This window comes from Mustela putorius, unplaced genomic scaffold, assembly GCF_011764305.1.
Source record: "Mustela putorius furo isolate JIRA1106 unplaced genomic scaffold, ASM1176430v1.1 tig00000905_pilon_pilon_pilon, whole genome shotgun sequence".
NCBI classification, from domain to species: Eukaryota; Metazoa; Chordata; class Mammalia; order Carnivora; family Mustelidae; genus Mustela; species Mustela putorius.
This window is the reverse complement of record NW_025421511.1, coordinates 6,774,770-6,802,299: the sequence shown is the minus strand read 5'-3', so window position 1 is coordinate 6,802,299 and position 27,530 is coordinate 6,774,770. Positions and strand designations below refer to the sequence as shown.

The 27,530-nt window shown below is 49.8% G+C and overlaps 1 protein-coding gene across 13 annotated transcripts; it reads right to left on the bottom strand.

The window, feature by feature from the left end:
• Positions 1–223: 223 nt before the first annotated feature.
• Positions 224–27,323, bottom strand: LOC101673131 (zinc finger protein 431). 13 transcript variants are annotated; one of them, XM_045086207.1, is made up of 8 exons: positions 26,132–26,294; positions 17,441–17,450; positions 15,944–16,030; positions 15,072–15,228; positions 14,385–14,511; positions 13,639–13,734; positions 12,782–12,864; positions 5,887–8,181 (listed from the first exon to the last, which is right to left on the bottom strand). In XM_045086207.1, the coding sequence occupies exons 4-8, from the start codon at positions 15,174–15,176 to the stop codon at positions 6,850–6,852; spliced, it is 1,743 nt and encodes a 580-aa protein (XP_044942142.1). In that variant the 5' UTR covers positions 15,177–15,228; positions 15,944–16,030; positions 17,441–17,450; positions 26,132–26,294; the 3' UTR covers positions 5,887–6,849. The 13 variants fall into 13 exon arrangements, 12 of the variants coding, with proteins under 12 accessions (XP_044942148.1, XP_044942142.1, XP_044942145.1 ...); XM_045086210.1 differs by lacking the exon at positions 15,944–16,030; XM_045086206.1 differs by lacking the exon at positions 17,441–17,450.
• Between the last annotated feature and the right edge of the window lie 207 nt (positions 27,324–27,530).

The window sequence follows — 27,530 nt, the reverse complement described above, 5'->3', positions numbered from 1 at the left end:
AATGGAGAAATAGGATCCCATGAAGAACATTAGGAGAATGTGTCAAGAGTTAAGAATGTACGCAAAAACTTACGTCATGGGCACCTGGGTGGCTCAGTCAGTAGAGCATCTGCTTTTGGCTCAGGTCATGATCCTGGGGTCCTGGGACCAAGTCCCATGTCCAGCTCCCTGCTTCTCCCCCCCCCCCCACTGATTGTGCTGTCTCAGATAAATAAATAAAATCTTTTAAAAGAAAAAGATTCATCTTGGATTTATTGTTCTTATTCCAGAATAGTAAAAGGATGAATTTGTGTTCTATGTCAAAGAAACAGAAATTAATAGAAGGGAACACACACACCACAAAATTCACAGAGTCCAAGAGAGAGCCTCTCTCTGCTAATGAACTAATTGAAAAAGCAATTCACTTCACCTGTTTGCAAGTATTGCTGTAGTCGGTCTTTCCCAACGCTTCTTATAGAGTGTATACAAGGTTGAGAATAGACCGGTCCATAAACTGGCCCATAAAGTACATGCCAGACAAATATGACACGTAAATAAAAGTAAAATACAAGTAAATACACAAAATACAAGTAAGCATTGCACCAGTAAATACTGTAGCATGATCAAGTGACCTTTATGTCAGAATGCGAGTGTGATTCAGATTTACAGTATTCATTAAAACAACCATATTAATAGAAATGAAAACTACATTCTCATGTTTATGCAAAAACTATACTGGAAGAATTCTACAGAAATGTGTTTTAATCAAACAAATAATTAAACTCCATGGAACACAACATCTGTACCCAATACACATGCTCATTGGGCTAAACATCGCCTTGGTGTCCACAAGAAAATTTAGTGTAGGGTAACTGCTAAAACAGGAAATAAGTGAAAACGAAATTACCAGAAGGATAAAATCTTCTATGAAAATAAGATAATTCATGTTGGAGAAGGTATTTTATGAAAAATCATCAGAAATTATTAACAGATCAAGTAAAGTCTGATGGTGCAACAGTTATCTTCCTTCATGAGGACAGTCAGTATTGCCACCAAAACTTCAAAAGTAATAGGGGCGCCTGGTGATTCAGTGGGTTAAGCATCTACCTTCTGCTCAGGTCATGATCCCAGGGTCCTGGGATTGAGCCCCACATGGGGCTCACTGCTCAGCGGGGAGTCTGTTCCTCCCCCTGCTTGTGCTCTCTCTTACTCTCTCAAATAAATAAAATCTTAAAATAGTCATTGCAGATGTCTTCCTGCAGTTGGAAGCAATCCCCCCAAAGCTGTGGGACTGTATTATGCCACCTCTCTTGCTGCCCCCACTTCAGAGCCTGCAGTCCTGTTCCGGGGGACTGTGCCCATCCACCTGCCTGTTTTCACTCGCTCATGAAGTCTTTCTCCCTCAGGCTGACAGCATCTACACTGAGCAAGTTCTGCAGGGGTGGAAACGCCTGCAGGTCCTACCACCTCACATGGGCTTCCTCCTTTCTGGCTCCACAACTCTCTCAACTTCCATAAATACACCCTTTAAGGGAATATTTCCTACTGTCATCTCACCTCTGTCTTACCAGGATGCAGAAGCCCCAATACCTTGCTTGCACGACATTCCACCTTATTCCCACTAAGCCCAGAAAGGCTGCCCTTCTCTCCTGGTTCTCCCTCCCGCTGATTTTCAGTTTGCCCCAGCAGAAACCCCGGGGAGGACGAGACAATGTTCCTGCCCTGGACGTCAAACACCCGTTCAAGCATCGACATAATAATGTTCTCAAAGTTCTGTGTATTTTAACCAGGATTTGCAGCTGCTTTCTATGGGTTGGACCCACAAAATCCTCTCATTAGTGGCAAACTGACATCCTTTTACTTCACATATTTTCAAGCAAAGAATGCTTTAATATTTTTATGTACAAAACACTTATATCCATGTTTGAAGAGCAATAGGGCTGTTCTGAGCACAAAGCCTCTAACTGATCATCTGGACTCTGCCTTCACCCACTGAGACATCCAGGTGCCCCTTTCTGCATTTTTCCCATTACTCTTCTTGCTGGTGTTTGTATCAAACGCCTAGTAAGAGGATCCACTGGTCTCTCCTATTCTCTGCCAAGAATGAGGTTGCCAGGCTCTGAGGGAGGTCAGCCCGTTTGCCTGCTCTGTCTCATTGATCTCTCCCACACCCCCTGAGCACAAGATGACCCTAAGATCTAGGAGTAGAAAGGAAAGTGATTTCTTCTCATAGGAAGACTTAGTTCTGACTGCTAGATTTTTGAAGGCTTTGATTGTGCCATTTTAGATGCAAACAAATCATGGAAGATTGCATATTGTGTGGTACTTTTTTTTTAAGAACATTGATTTCCGCCCCCCTCCCCCCATCTCTTGAGAGCAGTATAGGCTGAATCTTAAAACTTAACAGTTTACTTTGGGAGGAACAGAACCTCCCTTTCTTTTAAGCTAGATTCTCGGATTCTTTTAGACATCATGGCTCGTTAGATTGTCCCCATCACCCTGACTTGGCATGAGTGGGCTGAGCTCATCCTTACACCACAGTGTTCTGAGCATGGCTGAAGCATTAAAAACTTAATTATAATGTTCAGTATTTTATAGAGCAAAGTTAATGGAAAGCATTTGGCTGGAGTCTTGAGCCTCTCCTCTCCAAGCCCCAGGCATGCATGTCCATGCCCAAGTGTGAAATGCCTCAAGATCCAGACACACGTGCAGCCAGACTGCCTGTCTGTGTGGCCAGGGGATCTCTTCCCAAGATCTGCACACAGTTGTTCCCTTTTCCCTGGTTTGTATGCCTTTGAGGGGTTGGCCATTTGTCTGCTGAGTGTGGTCAGCGTGGAAGGTGCACATGTGACTGTCAGAACAGACACATGTCATCAGATCTCATGTGTGCACATGCTCGTGTTAGGGTTTGTGTGTGCTGAGGGTGTTGTGTCCACTATGGGATCAGAGCGTGTGATGACTGTTTCAGAGCCCACGGGAGGTGGAAAGCACCAGCTCAGCAGTCCAGCAAAGGCCCACAGAGCACGCCCACGGCGGGGGGCGAGGGGGGCTGGGAAAAGTGTGGCTGGCATTGTGGGGTCAGGCCTGTGGGCCTTGCGGGGGCTCTGGAGAAGGGAAGACTAGAATCCAGGATCTAAACTGTTCAGAGATGTGGGAGCTGTGGGCACCAGGGATGGGGGCTCTGACAGAACCTTGGACAGAACCTTGGGGGCAGAGTTATTGAAATGTATAGTGGAAATCCTGTAAGTGTGGGGTCACGCTCTGCAGAGTTGGTGACCTGGGAGTCTCATAGGGTCAGTGATCACGCAAACAGCAATTTGAATGCTTCCAAGGGGTCAGGAATGGGCGTGCTTGGGTCAGCCACCAAACCTGTGAGGGACAAACACAGAAATCCTCATGTGGTCTGATATGGGGCCCCCTCACCTCAGTGAACACCCTCCTCCCACAGGAGAGCGCTTTGCCCTCTGTAGTCACCAAGCCAGGCTGAAGGCCTGTGGGTGCCACTCACTGTTCCTCACTCGTAGCCTGTAGAGCCCACACCAGGCAAAAATCCCTGCACCAGGCACATTTTGTTAAATATCGAATAAGAAGGGGGCGTGGATGGTGCCCTCCGTTTAGAGGCCGACCCTTGGTTTTGGCTCGGGTCACCATCCCAGCACTGCATCCATGCTCCATGCTCTACTTGTGCCTCTCCCAGCCATACCCCTGCTCACCTGCTCTAAAATAAGGAAATAAAATCTTTAAAAAACAAACAAGTAATAATGTCCCCAAATTCAAAAAACCCAACTTCACTACCAGCCTGACCGACCTGACCATCCCCTCACTGAGGACATGAATGTTAGAAAACTGCCATTTAGAAAGTGCATGAGAAAATCTTCCCCTGGGGCCCTTCCTGCCCCTTGGAATGGTCTGCTCTCTACATGGGATGTCCTCTGCAGTGGCTACACTCTGCAAAAACTCTAACATTCAACAGAAAAATTGAGAAAGACATCTGTACATGAAGAGACTACGTATGCAGAAAACCCAACTACATAAACAAAGTGCTGAGAAATGATTAAACTTGCCAAGTTCAGAAAGTTAGTGATAAGTAAATGTAAATTAAAATATAAGCATTTACGAAGGCATGAAAATATACAACCTGGGGGTGACCATGATGAAGCTCTGTGAGCTCCTAGAGTGATTTGGGCCATGTTGTTCTCTACCCACTGCAATGACCTACCATCTCAGCTCAGAAATGGGAGATCATGCGTCTTGTTGCTGCTTTACTTTACTATTGTGGGCCCCGAAGTACTGGCAGCCATCTCTGGCAGCCTCGAGATGCCAGAGTGGCTCAGTCGTTAAGCATCTGCCTTCAGATCAGATCCCAGGGTTCTGGGATCAAGCCCCACATCGGGTCCCTATAGCCCCGGCTATAGGGAAACCTGCTCCCCCCCTGCCCCCCACCACCACCTACTGGTGCTCATTCTAGCTCTCTGTGAAATGAATATAATCTTTAAAAAAAAAAAAAAAAAAGACAGAAAGAAAGAAAAGAAAAAAAAGCAGCCTCTCCCCTACACTCTTGTCTGAGGGCTTCATTTCCCCTGCTCACGTCACCCAGGCCCCATTCTCCCTGACAGGCCAGGGACTCAAGGGGGCCCATCTGGTTACTTTGGGTTACTTTGCCCTGGTTGATTCCTTCCCTCACCCTGCCTTGACTCTTCTCTTGCCCTCATGTCCTCTGAACTGGTTTTGCTGGGAACCAACCTCAGCTTCCCCTAGTCCAACCCTATGGCTCCACTCAACATGAGCACCTGCTCCCTCCAGCACAGTCCCTTCCTCCTCCCCAAACCCCCACCGGCGAGGTCAGTGCTGTGCCTTCACCACATAGTCCCCTCTGCCCAATGTCCTTTCTCAGTTACTGTCTAGGGGTCCCATCCCTCTGTGCCCTTGACCTCACCTTGGGTGGGGTATCCAAGCCAAGAATCTAGAAGGGATGAAGGGGAATTCTTTCCCTTCCAAGGTTTGGTGCTCCACGGTGGGGCCTTCTGAGGCACTCACAGAGGGAGCACACTCATTGGGGGGGGGGGGGGGCTGCCAAAGGGATCCTGAGAACTGGTGACTTCCTACCAAAGTCAGCTCTCCTAGATCTCACTCTGTAGTACCTGTGACTAAGAAAGGAAGGCAAACATCTGCCAACCAGAAAACAAGAGCTGCCCCAAGAGATAGGTGAATGTTTACTGGGGGCTAAGGAATTGTGATTTGGGAAGTACAGATCCCAGAGTAACCAGAAGTGTCCCATGTATGAGGTGAAAACGAAGGGTTTTATGAGAAATAGAAGGGCAACTACATGACTTGGGCAAAAAAGCAAAGCACTGTCCACTGGTACTAACATCTGGTCAACCCTGCAGAATCTCTGTGTGCACTTGAGAAGGGGAGGCGTGCTGCTGCACATGGATGGGGTGGCGTGCTCAGGAGCCTTCTCAGCCAATGTGTCATTGAGGGCTCGTCTTTTTGTACAGATTTTGTCTGAATGACTTATCGACTGATAAAAGTGTATCTTAACCTTCTATCACTGTACTAATGTTTCTCCCTTCACATGGGTTTAGGTTTTATATATGAAAGTGGTCACTTTCAAAAGATTGAGTCAAAAGCAAGACAGAGCATGAGCAGCCGGGCGGGGGGGGGGGGAGACTCTCCACTGACCAGGGAGCCTGATGCAGGACTCGATCCCAGGACCCCGGGATCATGACCTGAACCAAAATGAGATGCTTCACAGACTGTGCCCCCAGGAACCCCTATAAGTAGGTGTTCCTATACTGGAGGCACAAATAGAGGTTATATCCTGCTGCTGAACTGACTCCACTTATTATCAGGCTATACCTTTCGTTGTCTCAATAACGCCATTCTAAAATGAAAACAAATGCAGAATTCAGTCACAAACTATCACTCTTTAATTCATCATTATGATCTACATACATGGTTAACAATATGTAGTAATGACACATCATCTTGTATTGTTTTTTGGTTAATATTTAGTTACTTTCTAGCTGAACCCAGTAATTATTGCTGTGAAAAAATAGGCCTGACCAACTTAATGTACTTTTTAGCAACAACCTCGCTTCATATGCAGTTCTATGTACTAGTCCCTTAAGGGGAAAAAAAAAAATCATTGCATCTTGTCATAAAATTCTGCATTTAGAATTCCCAGATGATGTCACAATCCTACATATGTTTCTTACATTTTTATAATAGGCCATTAAGCAAAAAAAATAAATTAATGTCTAAACTGTGTGGTTAGACATTCTTGATAGATGTTTTTCCTAGTCAGGGATTTCTGATGCAAACTCTAAACTTTCATCGGATTTTAGCAATGGCATATATACAGTGTGAGAAATTGCAAGTTGACTAAGGAATTAAAAATCACTGAAGACTTCCATTCATTCACTATTCTACAGAGTGTGAAACTTCACATGCCTACAATAGATTTCTACTAGTAAAAGGTTTTTTTTTTTTCCATGCATATTACAATGAGTAAGCTCCCCAGCATCAATTTTTCTGTTATTCTCCTTGAGCAACCTCCTTCTGTAAAGATTTTCCCGTGTAATTTCCCATTCTAGGGAGATTAGATTATCATTCAGACTGAATTTTCTTGTGCACCCTACAACCACAGATCAGCTAATGTCTCTTCCTCCTTGATGTTCAATACAGGGTTCCTCCAAATGGAGTTCACTCATGTTGTGTAAGGATAAATCTAAAATGAAGGCATTTCCATAATGAATATGGCCATAAATTTCCCCCACTTATGATTTCTCAGATTTGTTTTAGATTAGAGCTGTGGCTGAAGGCTCTTCCATATTTTTCAGTACATGTTGAATGAGTTCTCTCCTGTCTTCAAAGGCAAGAGCTTGTAACAAAGGCTTTTCCACACAGAGGACATTTATATGGGTTCTCTCCAGTATGAGTTCTCTCAAGTTCTTTAGAACTTTCAACAAAGGCTTTTCCACATAAAGGACATTTATATGGGCTCTCTCCACTATGAGTTCTCTCATGTTCTCTAAGATTAGAGCTTGTAACAAAGGCTTTCCCACACAGAGGACATTTATATGGTTTCTCTCCAGTGTGGGTTCTCTCGTGTTTTCTAAGACAAGAGCTTGTAACAAAGCCCTTCCCACAAAGAGGACACTTATATGGTTTCTCTCCAGTGTGAGTTCTCTCATGTTCTCGAAGACAAGAACTAGTAACAAAGGCTTTTCCACATAGATGACATTTATAAGGTTTCTCTCCTGTATGAGTTCTCTCATGTTCTCTAAGATTAGAGCTTGTAACAAAGGCTTTTTCACATAGAGGACATTTATATGGTTTCTCTCCAGTGTGAGTTCTCTCGTGTTCTCTAAGATTAGAACTTGTAACAAAGGCTTTTCCACAAAGAAGACATTTATATGGTTTCTCTCCAGTGTGGGTTCTCTCATGTTTTTTAAGACAAGAGCTTGTAATAAATGCTTTTCCACAAAGACGACATTTATACGGTTTCTCTCCAGTGTGAGTTCTCTCATGTTGTCTAAAACAAGAGCTTTGAACAAAGGCTTTTCCACATAGATGACATTTATATGGTTTCTCTCCAGTGTGAGTTCTCTCATGTTCTCTAAGATTAGAGCTTGTAACAAAGGCTTTTCCACATAGAAGACATTTATATGGTTTCTCTCCAGTGTGAGTTCTCTCGTGTTGTTTAAGATAAGAACTTTGAACAAAGGCTTTCCCACATAGATGACATTCATAAGGCTTCTGTCCAGAATGAATATGCTTATGTCTAGTTAAAGATGAAAAATATCTGAAGTGACTCCCACACTGATTACAGACAAATGGATTCTCTCCTGTGTGAGTTATCTTATGGGAACGAAGATGTGAGTTTCGACTGAAGTTTTTCCCACACTCATCACATTTATAGGGTTTCTCTCCCGTGTGAATTCTCTGGTGTATGCAAAGCTTCCTTCTATTATGGAAGCATTTATCACATTGATTACATTTATAAGGTTTTGCTTCCATGAAAGTTTTCTGGTGTCTATAAAGGTCGCTTCTATGACTGAAATGTTTTCCACATTCGCTCCATTTATAGGGTCTCGGTCCAGTGTGAGTTAAGACATGTTGAGTCAATGTGTAGGTCTGACTGAAAACTTCATCATACCCAATATGTTCAAAGGGGTTTTCTCCTGGGTGATATTTTGGCTGTTGGGAAAGAGATGAGACTGTTACAGGATTTCTCAGATATATTTATCCACTCAATTCTCTGAATATGAATTCAGTTCTCTCTAAATTCTAGGCTGGCCATTCAGTGACAATCTCCAATTAAAATCTTCCCCAGGTTACTTACATGCACATGAGGGTATTCGACTCCCACATGTACCAACATTTTTACTGTTGTGTACTGTGTGGCTGGAGGTTTCTGGGATTTGTCCCGCATAACCTTCCACCCCGACCCGCACCAACGCAGGCAGGCTCAACAGTGTTGTGTGTGAGACTCGTGCAGCAGGAGTGACCTCGGGAGCCTGGCTAGTGGCCCTCAACTGGCCTCCAGGTCAGAACGGGCCCTTCTGGTCTGGACGCCAAGAGCTGGAAGCCTTGCCTCCCACCCCCTCCTGCTCCAGGCTGGGCCAGGCCCCCGGAACGGACCCTGGGACGAGGCAAACACACACAGCCCGGGCTCCTGGAGGAGGCAGAGACGTGGTAACACAAAATTCAGCTCACTCCAAACTGCGCGGAGGCAGACCAATGTTTAACTCCGGACCCCGTCATCTGCCCTAGAACCACGGCCCCTGTGGGGATGCTCAGTGGGAAGTCCCTCCTGAGGAAGGGAGGAAGTCCCTCCAGAAAAGTAGGAGATATGTAAAAAAAGATGTAAGAACAGGAATGTAGGTTCTGTTGAAGGTTAAAAAAAGGTAAATTTTGTCCTGGATGGGACTGGCTGTTTGGGAGAAAAATGGCTTGGGACAAAATAGGAATGCAAAGTAAAGTAGGTGGTTTCTGCAGGGAGATCTTTGGAATTTTAAGTATGGTAAGGATAGAATAAGTAAATGAGTGGATTTTTAAAGTACATGGTGAAGATTAAAATTCTGCTTTTCTCTCTGTTCAAAAGACAAAGTTTCTCTAATCATTGGTTTGCATTTGATAAGAAGATTTAAGTAGTTGTTTTCTTTCCACTGATAACTGGAACAGGCTTGCACTTTTGACTTCTCACTGTAGAGAACTTAAGGATATTTGACACTTTTGAGCTTAACTGATTCATAAATTTCCCATCCAAAGAATTCTGGTGTGACGGGTTCACAACTGGTTACTACTCAGCGTTTATTGAAGATGCCTATGGAAAGACACTTGGCAATGTGCCAAACACTAAAATTACTGTTTCCATGTCAATGCTCAGTGTGCTCGCCGCCACAGAGCAGACCTTCAGCAAGCAGCTACCTCACGAGCCCTACCGAGGCAGACATAGTTGAGCCTGTGACGGGCACCAGACTAGCCCTAGAGGCGCACAAGAAAAGCAGACACTTGGGAAGGCCAGCCACTCACGGGTGGGCACAGGACTGTGGGATGCCCACCACTCGGGATGCCATGAAAGAAACCGTATTAGAATATCCAACTTGTCAGATTTGGCAAAAGCAAGAAATTCCATAACAGTACAAAGGGCTGATACAGCAGTGAAGACTCCCTGCCCGAATTTGGCAAATGGATTCTGTGGGGCCGTCACCTTGCTTCCGAGGCTGTCCGTGCATCTGTGGGGCAGGGGTTACACACTGTACTATGCTGGGTATTTAACAGTCGGCCCATCTGCCCATGCCACCCAGAAGAAAACACCAGGGGCACCTGGGTGGCTCAGCAGTTAAGCAGCTGCCTGCAGCTCAGGTCATGACCCCAGGGTCCTAGGATCAAGTGGTGCATTGGGCTCTCTGCTCAGCAGGAAGCCTGTTTCTCCCTCTCCCGCTCCCCTGGCTTGTGTTCTCTGTCTCACTGTGTCTCCCTGTGTCACATAATAAAATCTCTATTAAAAAAAAAAATTAAAAATAGAACTTCCCTATGACCCTGCGATTACACTCCTGGGTATTTACCCCAAAGATACAGATGTTGTGAAAAGAAGGGCCATCTGTACCCCAGTGTTTATAGCAGCAATGGCCACGGTCACCAAACTGTGGAAAGAACCAAGATACCCTTCAACGGACGAATGGATAAGGAAGATGTGGTCCATATACACTATGGAGTATGATGCCTTTATCAGAAAGGATGAATACCCAACTTTTGTAGCAACATGGCGGGACTGGAAGAGATTATGCTGAGTGAAATAAGTCAAGCAGAGAGAGTCAATTATCATCTGGTTTCACTTATGTGTGGAGCATAACAAATAGCATGGAGGACACGGGGAGATGGAGAGGAGAAGGGAGTTGGGGGAAATTGGAAGGGGAGGTGAACCATGAGAGACTATGGACTCTGAAAAACAATCTGAGGGGTTTGAAGGGGCAGGGGGGGGGTGGGAGATTGGGGTACCAGGTGGTGGGTATTAGAGGGCACGGATTGCATGGAGCACTGGGTGTGGTGCAAAAATGAATACTGTTATGCTGAAAATAAATAAATTTAATTTAAAAATAAATAAATAAGAAAACAAAACAAAACAAAAAAAACCCAACTATCAAAACCTTGGAGACTGTTCCATTATGATATACCTACTCAAATCCACAATGATAACGGCTCCCACTTGACAACTAATTAATAAAACTTTTGTACCCTCCTAGGATATTGAATGGATTTATCATAATTACCCTACTACTCGTAGGAAGTTGAACTGATGACACAGATAAACAGATTATTTAAACAACAATTTAAAAAATTAAGGGTGGGGACACCTGGGTGGCTCAGTTGGTTAAGCCACTACCTTCGGCTCACGTCATGATCCCAGGGAGCTGGGATCGAGTCCCACATCAGGCTCCTTGCTCAGCGGGGAGCCTGCTTCTATGTCTCTGCCTGTCTCTCTGCCTACTTGTGCTCTCTCTCTCTCTCTCTGACAAATAAATAAACAAATAAATAAAATCTTTTTTTAAAAAAATTAAGCGTGGGTCTTTATCAAAATGTAAGTTATACCTAATGGAGGCTTTAAAAATCCTCAACAATAGACCTACTAGGCAAAATGAGACCCCATTAGGGCAGATGAAGACCCCTTATGTACAAATAGGCCATATGACAAAACTCTTCTAGCCACTATTAATATGCTAGAATATGCAGATGCTAAATTACCTTACAAAGCCACCTGCCAATACTCTCCCTTCTGCTAAGGTTACTGCTCAAGGAGGGGACACTACAGTAACACTCCTGGGCTCTGGTGATAAAACACTCATCGTGTTTAGGTTCTATGCTGTCCCATCACCTGGGCTCCAACTGAGGCTATACCCACCAATCCAGGACAACGATTAACATTGCCCTGCTGGGCCCACTGTTTTTTCCACACAGGACTCGCCTGCTGGAGACATGACAGACACGAGAGTTACTCCCAAAAACGTATCAGATGTCTTCTTCCCCTCCCTAACCAAACTTGTCAAGAAAACTTTCACTATAGGACTAGCAACCATCACCTTGTCCAGTGACAGTGGTATACAAATGTAAAACTGAAAAAACAAACACCCAACGATGTCAGTTTTAAATGAGAATCTATGCTTGCGACAGCGCTAAGTTTCCATTACCAACTGTTAATCCAATCAATACTTCCCCTAGTTGTTGGACTGGTTACCCTGTTGAGAAGGGTTCCTAACAGATGCTGTACGCATGTTACATTTATTATACTATTTACATGTTGTCGGGCTTGTGGATATATCAGAAGTGCCTTGCAGGTAGTGTCATATTATGCATGACTCAAGGACCGAATGTATCGTATGGATGGAGGTTTCTGGGATTTGTCCCGCATAACCTTCCCCCCCGACCCCCCCGACCGCAGGCAGGCTCAACAGTGTTGTGTGTGAGACTCGTGCAGCAGGAGTGACCTCGGGAGCCTGGCTAGTGGCCCTCAACTGGCCTCCAGGTCAGAACGGGCCCTTCTGGTCTGGATGCCAAGAGCTGGAAGCCTTGCCTCCCACCCCCTCCTGCTCCAGGCTGGGCCGGGCCCCCGGAACGGACCCTGGGACGAGGCAAACACACACAGCCCGGGCTCCTGGAAGAGGCAGAGACGTGGTAACACAAAATGCAGCTCACTCCAGACTGCGCAGAGGCCGACCAATGTCTAACTCCAGACCCCGTCCTCTGCCCTAGAACCACGGCCCCTGTGGGGATGCTCAGTGGGAAGTCCCTCCTGAGGGGAGGACACTCTGCCCAGGCCTCTCCTTCGGGACTGCAGCCGGGCTGTCTCCACGGGGCTTCGCCAGCCGCCGAGGCTGGGTGTTCTAAGTCCCCGAGTAGATGTGACTCGGCCTCGGGCTCCTTTACTGCTTACTCCTGCCCTCATCTGTGCGTGGATCTTCCTTTTCTTCTTTCGGTTCCTAATAGATTTTTACAGAATCAATGCAGTGTTTTTCCCCTTTGAAGCGGAGAGTTCGGCTGCCGTGGATCTTTTGTTATAAAACACCTCGGTAGCATCTTCACTGGAGAGTTGATTGTTTTTGAAGACATCATGTTTCATGCAAATAAATCATGTCTGCAAAACTATCCTTTTGTGAGAGCCTTTACTGCCTAAATCCAAGCTAATTTCTTCCCCAAACTAAATTTTTTGACCACATTCCCTGACAATACGTGATTAACTTATCCGACTCCCAGGCCTGCAACATGGACAGGCACGGTCTGTCCTCAGGAGACTTACTATTATGCCGCAGTCAGATGGGTCCTCCTTGAAGATATCTTGCATAGATATTGTTTCTTCCTTTTTATAGCTGTTTTCTAAGCCTGAAATAATTGAAGACAGGAAGAGATAAACCTAAGGAATATCTTGAGTAGAGGAGAATTAAAGTGTTGAAAACACACAAGACCCAGGTGTGTTTCAAACAGTCACCACTGCATGACCACATAATGTAAAACTGAGAACAATACTAGCGAATAAACACACAAACTTTAGAATAATATCAACTAGAAAAAAACTCAAAACACGGAGAACATTGCGAGATGGGTAGAAGTGAGTTGGGGAAAACAGGAGGGGGAGACAAACCATGAGAGACTGTGGACTCTGAGAGACAAACCGAGGGTTTTGGAGGGGAAGGGGGTCGGGCGTTGGGTGAGCCTGGTGGTGGGTATTAAGGAGGGCACAGCCTGCATGGAGCCCCGGGTGTGATGCATAAACAATGAATCTTGGAACACACACATACACACAAACTAAGTTAAAAAAAATCTCAAAAAAGAAAAATAAATAATGATGGGCTATTGCAGAAAACATGAGTGGAAATCATTACCAAAAAAAAAAAAAAGGAGAGAGAGAGAGAGAAAATCATGACAAAGAGCACAAGGTGAAATTTCACCTCCTGTGAGGACAGGAACATTCCTTCTCTGAGGTCAAACTCAAGTACAGAGCAGTAATGACAGGACTCAGCTGCCTCAGGACTGCAGCAGCTCCCTGGCCACTCGGTCTTCTGAAGTTCTCATTCGCTCAAGCAAACGTGCACATCAGTGAGATCCTACTCACTCACTTGCTAGACTTCTCGCACGGAGCCCGTGTCCCCAGCTCACCTGGATTCCAGCCTTGAGCAAGTCCTCTGTCTTCCCTCCACAGCTCCCCGCCTTGCTCCCACTGGGAAATCACATCTGCCTGGAAGAACTGACAGCCTAGATCAACGGGAGAATGGTACATGAATTTAAGGAGGAAGGACCGGGTGCACCCTGCACAACAGCCCAGAGAATAGCACCTTCAACACGGACAATGGTTCTCAGCTTGACCACCCCCGGTCAGTCAAGACCTTTGCTTGCGGTCAAGACCCCAGCTCAAAGGGGTGCAGAAAGCTCTGCGTGTGCATCCAGAACGAAATGAATGTTCTCATAGGGCAGCTACCATTATTTCCAAAGGAAGACGATAACATGCACTCCGCTGGAATACGCCATGGCGTTTTATGCGGGAAGTGGTACAAGATGTTTGGTTTTCAACTGTGCTCAAACTTCACCATAGCGCCCAGAGCAGAAAATATGTAAGATACTGATTTGTTCATCCCAAAACTATTCACTGTATTCCCAGCATTTTTCTGGGTCTTGGAGAAAGTGCAGGAGAAAGATACACAATTTGAGCCAAGAAGACTATATTCAAATTATTATGTAAAAGCCCTGATGAAAATAATTTACAGATTTCATCAAGTCAGAACAGAAGGGCCACAGAGTAGAACGAGTTAGGGCAGAGAGCCGCTGGAGTACGTGGAAGCGGCCCTGCCTACAGGTTTATCAACCAGTACATGAACAAGCAAACAGACAGACGGCGGTGGACTCACCCACGGACACCAGATGAGTGATGTTCTCCAGCATCACATCAATGTACAGCTTCCTCTGCGACCTGTCCATCAGGGTCCACTCCTCCTGGGTTAAGTCTATGGCTACATCTTTGAAGGTCACGGACTCCTAGAACATCACAGACAGTGTGATTCAACAGGCCCGTGCTCAGTAATCCACAGGAGAGAACTGTCCACGGGATACTGATGGCAAAGAGGGAGCGGTGTGGATAGGAGGTCAAACTCCACGTGTGGCTCAAACCCCACATGCTCCCGTGCTGATCTGCCTGTGCCTTCCTGACACACTGAGAAACAGACACATACAGTAAGCACAGAATGACTTCATGATCACAGAATCTCGATGGGAGATCACCCGATGATCTCTCAATAAATTGGGGATTCTGACTAGCTTGTTTGCAATTATCACCTCCATTAAACAGCACTGCGAGGCGCCTGGCTGGCTCAGTGAGAAGCGCATGTGACTCTCGATCCTGGGTCCGGTGTGCGAGCCCCGGGTTCACAGAGATCGCTAGAAGGGCAAATGCATACAGGCTGGGGCCGCAATTTCTACTGAGCTAATGTGCAAACGCTTCTCTCACAGCCAACAAGGGCCACACAACCGATGGTCCCTTCCCTACAAACAGGCAGAGACGCATGAAGCCAGGCCCACCACGGGCATACAAAACTCACTTGATCTTTAGAAGAGATCAGAGCAGACAGTATCGTGAGGGGCTCCTGGGGCTGCTCTTCTGGAGGGTGGCCCCACAGTGACGCCTCTGGCAGCGAGCTCTCCATTCTCAACAGCAGCTACCCTCGGATCCGTTGTCTGTGTATTAATCCTGGTTTTCTGTTCAAAGGCAACAGAATCCTCTCTATTAGCTCCGGCCTCTCTTGGTCCTTCAAAAAGTGCTTCAGTATTTTAAATTTTATTTTAATTCCTACACATATTCTGCCAAATGCACAGCTAATTTTTTTAAACTACTCCCTAAGCACTGTTGTCAGATTTCCAATTTTAACAAAGTTTAATCACAAAGAGGGAAAGTGAGTGAAAGAGGTAAGGGTAGTAGAGAGGATTTGAGTCATCTTTGGGAGCTTCCAAACTTCAGTATATATTAACCGAACTTTGTAAGTTTAAAATTGAGAGGAAAAAATGATTTCTTCTTTCTTCTCTTACACAGAGGTTTCTTGCATTCTCTGGAAAACAGCGGGAACACCTGTCCCCTCCAGCACCGACTGTGCCCCGCAGCACGTGACTAACACTAAGGAGTACACAATTTCCCAACTAAGACCACACAATGGATAAGAAAAGAAAATCCTGCCCATCTGTCTTCTGCAAGGACACGTGAACGGAGAATGAGATACATTCGTTTGAATGTTGCGAAGTAGAGGACTTCCTGATCAATCCCTGACCAAACGCAAGCATCCATGGGTCCTGAGAACAGTTAAATAGAGCCCAGATCCCCAAGCACAGCCCATGCACTGAGAAGACGCAGGCCAAGAGAAGCCTTCCCATCCACGGGCAGCAGAGCTTCCTTCCAGAGAAAGATCCCATCTCTACTCACCTGCAGTCGCATTCTCAAGAATTCCGCCACCCCCTCGCCTCCTCTGGAGCTCCAGTCACAGAGAGTACAAGCAATGTGCAGGAAAAGCTGAGCAAGGAAAGAGAAGCCAAGAGACTCCAGTCTCACCCACCGGTCCCAGACACCCTGATCATGAATCCCGGAGACCCCTCATGCAACCCCGACTCCCTCTACAAGAGCATGCCATGGGCCCTCAGGGCAGTGGGGGGCTCTCACATCTGCCTGGAGCAAGTGTGAGAAGGCTTTGGCTACCACCGCTAGGAAGTAAAATATGAATATTCTTTGCTATTTTCAGACAAGGAATGAAAATCACTCAATTTATAAGTTAACCAGCAAGTTGTTTTTTTTTTTTTGTTTTTTGAGGGTTTTTTTTTTTTTTTTTTTTAAGATTTTATTTTAGAGAGAAAGACAGCGGGACCAGGAGGGACAGAGGGAGACCCCATGTTGAACATGGAACCCGACCCAGGGCTTGATCCCAGGACTCTGAGATCAGGATCTAGTCTGAAACCAACTGCACCACCCAGGCACCCCAGAGACAAGGAAATGAAAATCACTGAGCTTACAAATTAACCAGCAAGTTTTTCATAGGGTTACTTAATTCCGTTCCTGATCCCCAAACCTAAAAGCCCCTGACTTAGAAAATACAGAATGCAGGCACTGTATGAGGAAATTTATTTATTCAATCTAACATTTTGGTAAAGTTGTACCTGTAATACTGTCCTACATTAATCAACAGCACAAACACTTCTGCATTTCACAAATCTTATACTTACAAAATATGTAAACTTGGGGCACCTGGGGGGCTCAGTGGCTTAAGCCTCTGCCTTTGGCTCGGGTCATGATCTCAAGGTCCTGGGGTCGAGCCCTGCATCAGACTCTCTGCTCGGCAGGGAGCCTGCCTCCCTCAGCCTCTGCCTACTTGTGATCTCTCTCTCTGTCCAAAAAAAAAAAAAAAAATTGGGGCGCCTGGGTGGCTCAGTGGGTTAAGCATCTGCCTTCTTCAGCTCAGGTCATGATGCCAGGGTCCTGGGATCAAGCCCCATATCAGGTTCCCTGCTCCTTGGGGAGCCTGCTTCTCCCTCTGCCTCTGTATGTGTGGATCTCTCTCTATTTCTCATGAATGAATAAAATCTTTTTTTAAAAAGTCTCTTAAAGAAATAAAAAACATAAAAATTTGTAAACTTTATGGGGCGCCTGGGTGGCTCCATCAGTTAAGCATCTGCCTTCTGCTCAGGTCATGATCCCAAGGTCCTGGGATCGAGCCCCGAGTCGGGCTCCCTGCTCAGTACGGAGTCTCCTTCTGCATCTGCTTCTCCCCCCGCTTGTGCTTTCTCTCTCTCAAATAAACAAATAAATTCTTTTTTACAAATAAATAAACAAGTTTTGGCAAACTAAATTTGTATCAAAATTTTGCTAGTACTTAACTGTATTTCATGGAAAAATGGTATTACATCACAAACAAAAGTAGACTTAACTCACCTCCTTATACCTAGACTCCAAAAAATAAGGAAGACAAAATAAAAGTTTAATAAATATGACTCTCTGCTTGGAAGTTTACATACATTCATTAACCCTTCAAAGACTGCTGGCTACAGACTGAATGCCCCAGCCCCCGCCCCCTCTGCCCCACACAAATCCACTCCTCAAAGCCCAACTTCCCAACGCGGTGGTGCCTGGAGTAGGTTTAGAGGTAGTCATGACAGCAGGCCCCCCAGGAAGGAACCGGTGACATTATTAGAGGAACACACCAGAGCTCTCTGCCACGCTGGGACTCGCTGAGCGCCAAGCTTCTCCAAGCCCAGAACTAGACCGTCACCAAGTCCCAAATCTGCTGACACCTTGGTCTTGGGAGTTTCCAGGCTCCAGAACAGTGAAAATAAATGTGTGCTGTCTAAGCCACCTTGTCTGAGGTCTTTGTTACCAGCCGCCCAGAATGACTGAAACATGAACTTCTCTAACAAGTGACACGAACGTGGTTGCTGTTTCAGAAAGCTTTACTAGTGTGACAAACTTACACTGCTAAAGAGGGACACAGCTAGCACTTGAATTTGGTCTGTTTCCCCAACTCCAATTTCTACACACGGTCCTCTTCAGGGGTAGAAGCCACCCCTAGGTCTGGGCAGGAGCGCCGTGTCAGATCATGAACCAGAGACCCCTGCAGCAATCCCTGCCGGCCCTCCCTTCGGCAGCTGCTCAGAACCACTCCTACCTGCGGCCCCCTGCAGTCTACCAGCCCTTAATTCCATCATCTTTCCTGCCCACTGTGAACCCCATGTACTCCCTCCCACATGCATCCACAACAAAATAATGCAGTTTTGTTCCAACTGCGCATGCAAGCCCTGTCCAGTGCCTGGTTACGCGGCTTGTGCTCCGAAGTATCGGAGACTGAGACTCCCACTTGGTCAGTTCTGCCTCACACCCTGACCCAGCCATTCCTTACACCTAGTTAATGACCGACACCCGGTAACAGACAATAGTCTTATTTCGAAAATCCAAACATTCAATTACATAGTCTTTTTTTCATAGCAGTAACTAATTCTCTGGCAGAGACCGGGTGTGTCCGGACACTCTCTTCCTGGAGTCAACATCAGATCCCACAAAGCCCCCCTCTACGCCAGATGCCAGCCACAAAAGCAGCACTGGTCTATTCACACTTCTGCTGGGAATACCGCAGGCTCAGGAGTTCCCACAACCCTCAATTACCAAATGAGGTTTGGTAATTTTCTAGAATGGCTCTAGAATCTAGGAAAAACTTCACTTAGGCTTACTGGTCTGTTATAAAGAACAAAAATGAGTCGTCAGATGAAAAGGTACATGGGGGAGGTCCCAGAGGGTTCCCAATGCATTATCCCTGTCCCCGAGGAGGTGGGGTGCATACCCTCCAGCAGGTGGAGCTTTCGCCAACCTGGAGAGTCTCCAAAACTGGCTGGTTAAGAGTTTATAGAGCTCGACCTCCAGCAAGCTCTCCCATCCCAGAAGCTGCCAGGTGGGCTGCTATCATCTACAAGCACAAATGTATTACCACTCTCCAGCTTTAACTTCTTTCATGCTTCCTCACTGGCCCTGAAAGCCTCCTGCCTGCTGCCCCAGCCCATCCACCAGCTCCCCTGACTGCCGTCTGCTCCCAGCTCCTGGGGCACAAAAGGTTTTGTCTCAGCAATTTTACAGAACTTCTGTTCCCATGAAAAAACTACTCTCTTAAATTATTCATACCTCCATGAATATCCCTAAGACTTTGCCCAAATAAATTTTTTTTAAGATTTCATTTATTCATTTTGGGGGTTGGGAGGAGAGCACAAGCAGAGGGAGAAGCAGGTTCCCCAACGAGCAGGGAACCCGACATGGGACTCGATCCCAGGACCCTAGGATCATGACCTGAGCCAAAGGCAGATGCTTAACCAACTGAGCTACCCAGGCACCCCTGCTCAAAGAAATTAACTAAAATATCAGTATTTTACACAAGCGTTTTCCTAAAGGATAGAACTTCCTTTAGGATTATGTACACAGCTTTTTTGTTTTTAATTTCTTTAAATTATCTTTCCTAAATTAGCCTTTAAACATCACACAGTCTGACAATCCGTCCTTCTTATTCTCTAGTAGAACTACTGTCTGGCACAAGCCTTGCTCCAAGTCCCCTTCCGCACATGCCTCTCTGCGGGAGAGGTCATCACTGCCGCAAGAACACTGCAGTGTGACTTGGCGGCCAAGACCGCGGCACAGGAGAGAACCCTGGAGACTAAGCACTTCATTACCTTAAATGCTTGCTATAAAAAGAACACTCATTTTTGAGAGTTAGTATTGATTCGCTTTTATATTTGATATAAATTCACAAAGAAAACAAATCATTTTTTCTGGAATCAAATGCCTGTGCCTAAAACGAAAATATACTGCCTGATAATTTTCTTCAGAAGTAATTTATTCTTTTATATATTAAGGTAGGTCCCAACTTTTTCTTTTTGTTAAAAAATATTTGAAACACATCCTATTTATGGGAAAATTAACACTGAAAGTATAAATTATTCTTGGAACCTATAATATTTTGAAGCATATCAAGGATTTCAACAAAACCTTACTTGAAATGGGTGCTGGATGGTCTTTCTCTCTTCCCACGGGCTAAGGGAAGAGCAGAGTCTGTACAAAGCCTTCATTTGCCTGCATGGAGATGACCAGGAACGGGTGCTGAGGGCAACTCCCCGGGGCCCAGAAGGATACAACGTCTCCCCCCACCCAGGTCTTAACTACAGGCACACCTCGCTTGGTGCACCTTGCAGATAGTTTTTTACAAAGATGCGTGGTGACGCAATGTTGACTGGCACCATCTTCTCAATAGCATTTGCTCACTTTGTTATCTCTGTGTCACCTGGTAATCCTCACAATGTTTCAAATATTGTCACTAGTATACTTGTTATTGTGATCTTGATGATACTGTGTGATGTGATGTGATCTTGATGATACGTGTGTTTGATGATGCTACTGCACTTGTTTTGGGGTGCCATGAGCTGTGCCTGTATCAGATGACTAACTTAATGCTGTGGGGAGCCTGGGGGACTCCGTCAATGAAGCGTCTGCCTTCAGCTTAAAACAAATCACTGTTGTGTACGTTCTGACTGCTCCCCTTTGCTGTGTCCCCATCTCTCTCCCTCTCCTTGGGCCTCTACTCTACGAGACACAACAATATTGATCTCAAGCTGTCAATAACTCTACACTGGCTCTTAATTCTTAAGTATTCAAGTGAGGAGTCCCGCATCTCTCACCACATCAAAAGCTAGAAAGGATTAAATGTAGTGGGAAAGGCCTCCTGTGCCCAACAGTTAGCCATGTTGTGAATACAAGGAAGTTTTTGAAGGCAATTAAAGGCACTAGTCCAGTGAACACAAGAATAAGAAAGTGAAATGAAACAAAGTTATTGCTGATCTGGAGAAAGCCTGAGTGGTATGGATGGAACACATTCCCTTAAGCCAAAGCCTGATCCAGAGCAAGGCCCGAATTCTCAGTTCTGTGAAGGCTGAGGCAGGCGGGGAAGCTGCAGAGGGAAAGTCTGCAGCCTCTGGAGCTCGGCTGGTGGGATTCAGGGAAGCAGCCGTCTCCATGACATGAAGGACCAGGTGAGGCCACAGGTGCCCACGGAGACGCTGCAGCAAGTCACCCAGGAGATCCAGCTCAGAGAACTCAGGCAGGCAGCTGCACTCAACAACGGACTGCCGGTGTAGACCAAACAGCCTTCTGTCGGGAGACGACGCCATCTCGGACTTGCACAGCCAGAGACGAGTCAATGCCCGGCTTCAGAGCTGCGAAGGACAGGCCGGCTCCCCTGTGAGGGGCTGATGCAGCCGGTGACTCTAAGTGGAACCCAGCGCGCACGTCCCATTCTCAAAATCCTAGTGTCCTTCAGCATCGCGCTCCATCTACTCTGCCTGGGCCCTACACACGGATTGACACGGCCTGGATGACGGTGCGTCTGTCTACAACACGGTTCACTGAATATGGTAAACCACCATCAAGGAACTACTGCTCAGAAAAAAGATTCCTTTCAAAATACGACTGCTCATGGACAATGCACCTGGTCACCCAAGAGCTCTGATGGAGGCAGACAATGAGAGTGACGTGGTTTTCATGCCTAACACAGCATCCATTCTGCGAAACGGCAGGGAAATAGACGTGGGCTCAAGACCCAAAACTTTGATAAATTATAGGGGAAAGAAGTTTACAAGGATCTCTATAGGAAAAAAAAAAAATCCAGAAAGAGTAGAGTCCCCCACTCCCTTTAAATTATAGGCTCAGACTGCCTGGGTGGCTCAGGCAGTAAGTGTCTGCCTTAAGATCTCAGGGTCCTGGAATGGAGCTCCCCCACCTGCCAGGCCCCAATGCCATTGGGCTCCCTAATCAGTGGAGAGTCTGCTTCTCCCTCTGCCTCTGACCCTACCCCCCACCTGTGCTCTCTCATTCTCTGTCTCAAATAAATTAATAAAACCTTTGAAATGATAAATTAAAAAAAAAAAAAACTGCAGGCACAATTATAAATATGAGTTGAAAAAGTATTTGTTGTTAGGGAAGAAAAGGTGTAGTGCCATAAAAGCAACCATAATGGAAACTGACAAGTGCTGCTGGCAGTCACTCATGAAGAGGACTGGGGAGACAGTGCGGGAAAAGAGCACAAGCAAATGTCCTGAGGTGAGGCAAGCCTGACAGGACCATGAACTAGCAAGAGGTATGTGCACTAGAACAGTGAGTCACAGTTACATCCCTCTAATGACACTTAACAACTGAAGGTTGTTGTTGTGGTTGTTTTATATTTTATTTATTTGTTTGACACAAACAGAGAGATCACAGCAGGCAGAGAGGCAGGCAGAGAGAGAGGAGGAAGCCGGCTCCTGCTGAGCAGAGAGCCCAACGAGAGGCTCGATCCCAGGACCCTGGGATCATTACCTGAGCCGGAGGCTTTAACTCACTAAGCCACCCAGATGCCCCAATAACTGTTTTAATATTACATTTCATTTCTGTTTTGTTCAGTGTTCTTGTCTAGCAAACAAATACTAAGATCCATTTGTACATTTTTCTGGCAAACAAGAGACCACTGGAAGCTTCTCTGTAAAAGGAAAATGGGCAGAAGCGTTAAGATACACTTGCTGACACAGAGTTCCCTGCATTTACCCCAATTCAGTTATATCGGAGAGGCAGAGAGTCAAGAAGGGAGATGCTAATTTTAAAGCATCAAGATTAAAGATATTTGAATTGGGTCTGAGATAGTTGACTTCCTACTGCTGGTTCTTTCTGTTCTTCAAGTTAGCAGTCCAGGAAAATCGGTATTTATCAGATGTGATGTAAGCAGTGATCATTTCAGAAAACAGTAAGAGTACCAAATCCCTATGCTCTCCCCCGAAGATACCCACGAAAAAGCCCATACAAAGGCAAAATTCCCATGATTATGTGAAGAGATTCACAACCTCCATGAGAACTGGAGAATAATCTCCCTTACAATGAGCACTGCTTCTGCAGGGATGCCTCTTCTCCTGCAGAAGGGCTGCAAGGAAACAGACTCAGAGACCCGGTGCAGTCTGGTTTGCTCAGACACCCAACTTACGGCTCCGTTTGTCACAGGGAGCTATGCAACCCATACTGACTCAAGAGGACGCCCGGGCACATACTGCATACAAACCTAAATGCAGAGGATGTGATGGAGAAGGTGGCCCTGAGGCCGGATGGGGTACACAGAGTTCTCTCCCTTGATGCCTACGTAAGCAGAGGCCATGAAGGAAAAGGGAAGGGAGAGTCCACATGTCAAGACTACTTGATCACCCATGGCATAAAGTCCTGGCTCCTGAGTCAGAGTCCACCTCCCAGGAGGTCTGAGAAGGGTAAGCTGAGCCAGGGGAATGGAGATTTGGAGACTTGGAGGAGCCCTGGGGCCCCCTTCTTTCTAACGACTCCAGAGTGGCTACTGTTCTATTGCCTAACAGAAAAATATCTTCTATTTAAAAAAAAAAAGAAAAAGAAAAATATCTTCCAAATTCCCGATTGATTTGAGCTCAAATATTACTATTTTTTAAAAAAAGATTTTATTTATGGATTTGACAGACAGAGATCACAAGCAGGCAGAGAGGCAGGCAGAGAGAGAGGAGGAAGCAGGCTCCCACTGAGCAGAGAGCCCGATGCGGGGCTCCATCCCCGGACCCTGGGATCACGACCCGAGCCAAAGGCAGAGGCTTTAAGCCACTGAGCCCCCCAGGCGCCCTCAAATATTAGTATTAAATCAACGTAAAAGTTTTGAGAAAGCCACGGGGCGCCTGGGGGGCTCCGTGGGTGAAGCGCCTGCCTTCGGTTCGGGTCGTGATCCTGGGGTCCCGCGCAGCCGGAGGCCTGCTTCTCCCTCTCCCTCTCCGTGTGTTCTCTCTCGCTGGCTCCGTCAAATAAAACACAAAATCTTAATAAAAAAAGACTTTTGTGTGAAAGCCAGAGGGGCGTCCTCGCTCCTAACCGACGCCCGCGAGGCTGCGCCGCGCGAACATGCGACCTGGGTCCGATCCCAGCGCACAAGCCCGGTGTTTCCAGGGAAGCCCCGGACGCGGCGACGCTGACCTGCATCCCACGCGGAGTCTACCCGGCCGCACCGCGAGCCGCTGCCCCCGAAATCCCGTCGGCCGACCGCTGCTCCCGCTCACGGGCCACCTCCCTACCGGGGAGGCTCGCGGGGGCAGCTGCGCGGCGGGCGCGGACCCGGCGGAGGCGCCGGCGCCCCGGGCCCGACCTTGCACGTGGACGCGACTGCACAGCCCGGCCGCGCCGCAGCCAATGAGCGGCCCCCGGCTTCCTCCAATGGACTCTCCGCTCCCGGCGACCTTCCCAACTTCGCCCTTTCCCCCGCAAACCCCGGCCTCCCTTTGTTCCCCGCCGGCCGGGTCCCCGGCGCGCCTCTGCCCGGACGGCCACGCCGCCCCACGCCCGCAAGGCGCCCCGCGGGAACAATGGGGAACAATGAGCATCCGCGCGCCGCGCCCTCGGGGCGAGGAGCTCACGCTCCGCACGAGAGCCCGAGCCACGCGCTTCCCACCCGGCCCCGCACGGGCCGCAGACCCCGACCGCAGACCCGCGCTCCCCACGCAGAACAGGCCGCGCGCCGCCCGCGCCGCCCCAAGGCCGCCCCCGCCGGCCCAGACAACGGGGGCCGCGCTCACACCTGTCACCCCAACCGGGGCGCGTCTGCGCACGCGGGGCCCGAGGCCGCGCGCCTCCCGGGCTCACCTGGAAGTGCCCCCAACAGCCGCCGGGCGCAGGGGAGCGGACACCGAGCAGCCGCCCACCGACCCGAGCGGCCAGCCGGCCGGCGCGCGCCTGCGACCGTGGGGCCGAGCGGAAAGTCTGCGGCCGCCTCTTCCTAGCTCCCGACGCACCGGCCCCGGCCCCGCCCCACGCCGGCCGCGCCCCGGCCCCGCCCCACGCCGGCGTCCCGGCTCGCCCCACGCCGGCCGCGCCCCGGCCCCGCCCCACGCCGGCCGCGGCCCCGCCCCTTCGCCGGCGTCGTGGCCCGGCTGCGCGCTCGCTCCCCAGGCCCCGCCCCACGCTGACCCCGACCCCGCCCCTCCGCCGACGTCCCAGCCCGGCTCCGCGCTCGCCTTCCCGGGGCCCCGCCCCCCCCGCCTACGTCCCGACTTCGCTCCGCGGGCGCCCTCCCCTAGCCCCGCCCCTCCGCTGACGTTCCGTCCCCGCTCCGAGCTTGGGCCCCCCCACCCCGGGCCTCGCTCACGCTGCCGGCACCCTGGCCGCGGCTCCGCCCCTCCGCTGACGTCCCGTCCCGACTCCGCGCTCGCCGTCTCCAGGCTCCTGCCCACGCCGACCGCACCCCGGCGCCGGCCACGCCCCTCAGCTGACGTCCCGTCCCCGCTTTCCGATTACCCTCCCCAGGCCCCGCCCCACGCCGGCCGTATCCCGGCCCCGGCCCCGCCGCTGTGTCCAGTGTCGGCTCCGATAACCCCCTCCCAGGGCCCCGCCCCACGTTGGCCGCGGCCGCGCACTGGCCCCGCCCCATGCTGGCCGCGCCACTCTCTAGCCCGATCCCGCCGTCAGACCCGCCCCCAGTAGCCCGGCCCGCAGAAGGCTCCGCCCCAAGTCGTCATTTCCTGGCGCCAGAACTTTTCTTGGCGCGAAGGCTCCCCTGCGGTGGTGGGTGGGCGTTGGCGTTGGTGGTTCAAAGCCGCGCTCCGCCGCCGCGTCCCCGCCCGGTCCTCTCGGACGCCGCGGGCCCAGTCCCTGCCCGCCCCGCCCGCGCGGAGCTCCGCGGCGCCCTTAGACGCCCCGAGGCCGGGCGCTCCGGCGCTGGGGCCGAGCCAGCGTCTGTGCGGCCGCAGTGGCTCGGAGGCCTGCACGCCCGGCCTTCCCGGCGGCCCCGCCCCGCGTCCTCCCTCGGGACGCGGGTCCCGGCTCTGCACGCCCCACCCCCACCCCGCAGCCCGCTGGCTCCCGGGCCGCCCCGCACCCCCCGCCCCGGCCCCCGGGACTCTGCCCACCCCGGTCCGGTCCTCGCCCGACCCCCGCCTCCCCACGGCCGTCCTCCCGCGGCCGGGTCCTGCGTGGGGCTCGCGAGGGCCGCCCGTCCGAAGCCTCCGCCGGGGGGGCACGACCCCGCCCGCGGGCGCCGCGTGCTGCGGGGCCCCCAGACCCGGTCCCCGGCCGTACCTGCCCGCGCGATCCCGCCGCAGACTCAGCGGCCGGGCGGCCGGCGTCCTCGCTGCATCTCCGCGCGCCGAGTGGGCGGGGAGACGGGGCGAGCGGCCCAGCGGGAGAGCCGGGGGGACGCGAGTGAGGCCGACGAGGAGGAGAAGTGGGAGGTGCTACGCGCGGCCGCCGCGGCCGGGCGCGAGGGCCCTGGGCGAGCCGCGGCGGCCCGGCGGGGAGGGAGGCGGGGCGGCCGCGGGGAGGCCGCGGGGGCCGTGCGGCCCGAGTCCCCGCATCACTTTCCCGGTTGAGCGGGCGGTGCGGGCCGGCGGGGAGGCCTCGGCGCTTTCCCTGCCGCGCTCCGTGCGGGAAGCCCCAGTGCTCGCCCGGGACGGTGCACCGTGTCGTGTGCCCCGCGCGGGAGCACGTTCGCATTGGGGCCCGGCGGGTCAGGCGGCGCGGCGTGCGGCGGCCCGGGCCCCGGCTGGCTCCGGCCGACTGCGTGTGGCTCCGCGTTCCTTTGTCCTCGTTGCCGGACGTTGAGGGACGGGCCGGGCTGTCCAGCCGCTCCTGCTCCGGCCCGCGGGGGCCCCGTGCAGCTCGTTCCCGGGATCCGCTGAGGACGAGGCGGGCTTCCCCGGTCTCCCCCGGGGTCTCGGGGCGCGCGGCACCTCCGCGGCCCCCAGGCCGACGCCAGCCTCCCGCGCGTCCAGGGCAGGCTCCCCCTTGGGCAGCGGCGTCCCCCGGCTCCTGAGCTGACGGAGGAGGTTCTGCAGCGGGTTCGGTGCCGTGGACACATGGACGCCCACTCCGGCCTTCCCGGGCGGACGCTGGTGGTCGTGGGTCTCGTGCCCGCAGGGGCAGAGCCGGCCTGGTCCGCGGGGCCGGAGGTGGTGCCCGGCCGGACGGAGGCATTGGCGTGTGTCTCCGTGGGCCGGACGCCCTGCCTATTGTGTTCACTTTTCCCGTTTCCCGCTAGAAAAAGAAGCTAAAATAGAGGATCTAATGGACTTGGAGGGACAAGGAAGAGTGAAAGGGAGTGAAGGATTACCGCACTTCGTTCCTCGAGTTTGCCTACAATACACACCGCACAGGACCCATTCTTCTCTGCAGATGTCTTCCATGTAGTACAGTTGCAGTGACCTGTTTCGGTTTTTAGAGTGGAAATAAAAGACGAAGTTGATAGGCCTTCAAGAAATGGCGTCTAGGGGCGCCTGGGTGGCTCAGTGGGTTAAAGCCTCTGCCTTCAGCTCAGGTCATGATCTCAGGGTCCTGGGATCGAGCCGCGCATCCGGGGAGCCTGTTTCTCTCTCTGCCTGCCTCTCCACCTACTTGTGATCTCTGTCAAATAAGTAAAATCTTAAAAAAAAAAAAAGGAAAGAAAGAAAAGAAAAAAGAAACAATGTCTATGAAGTGTGCA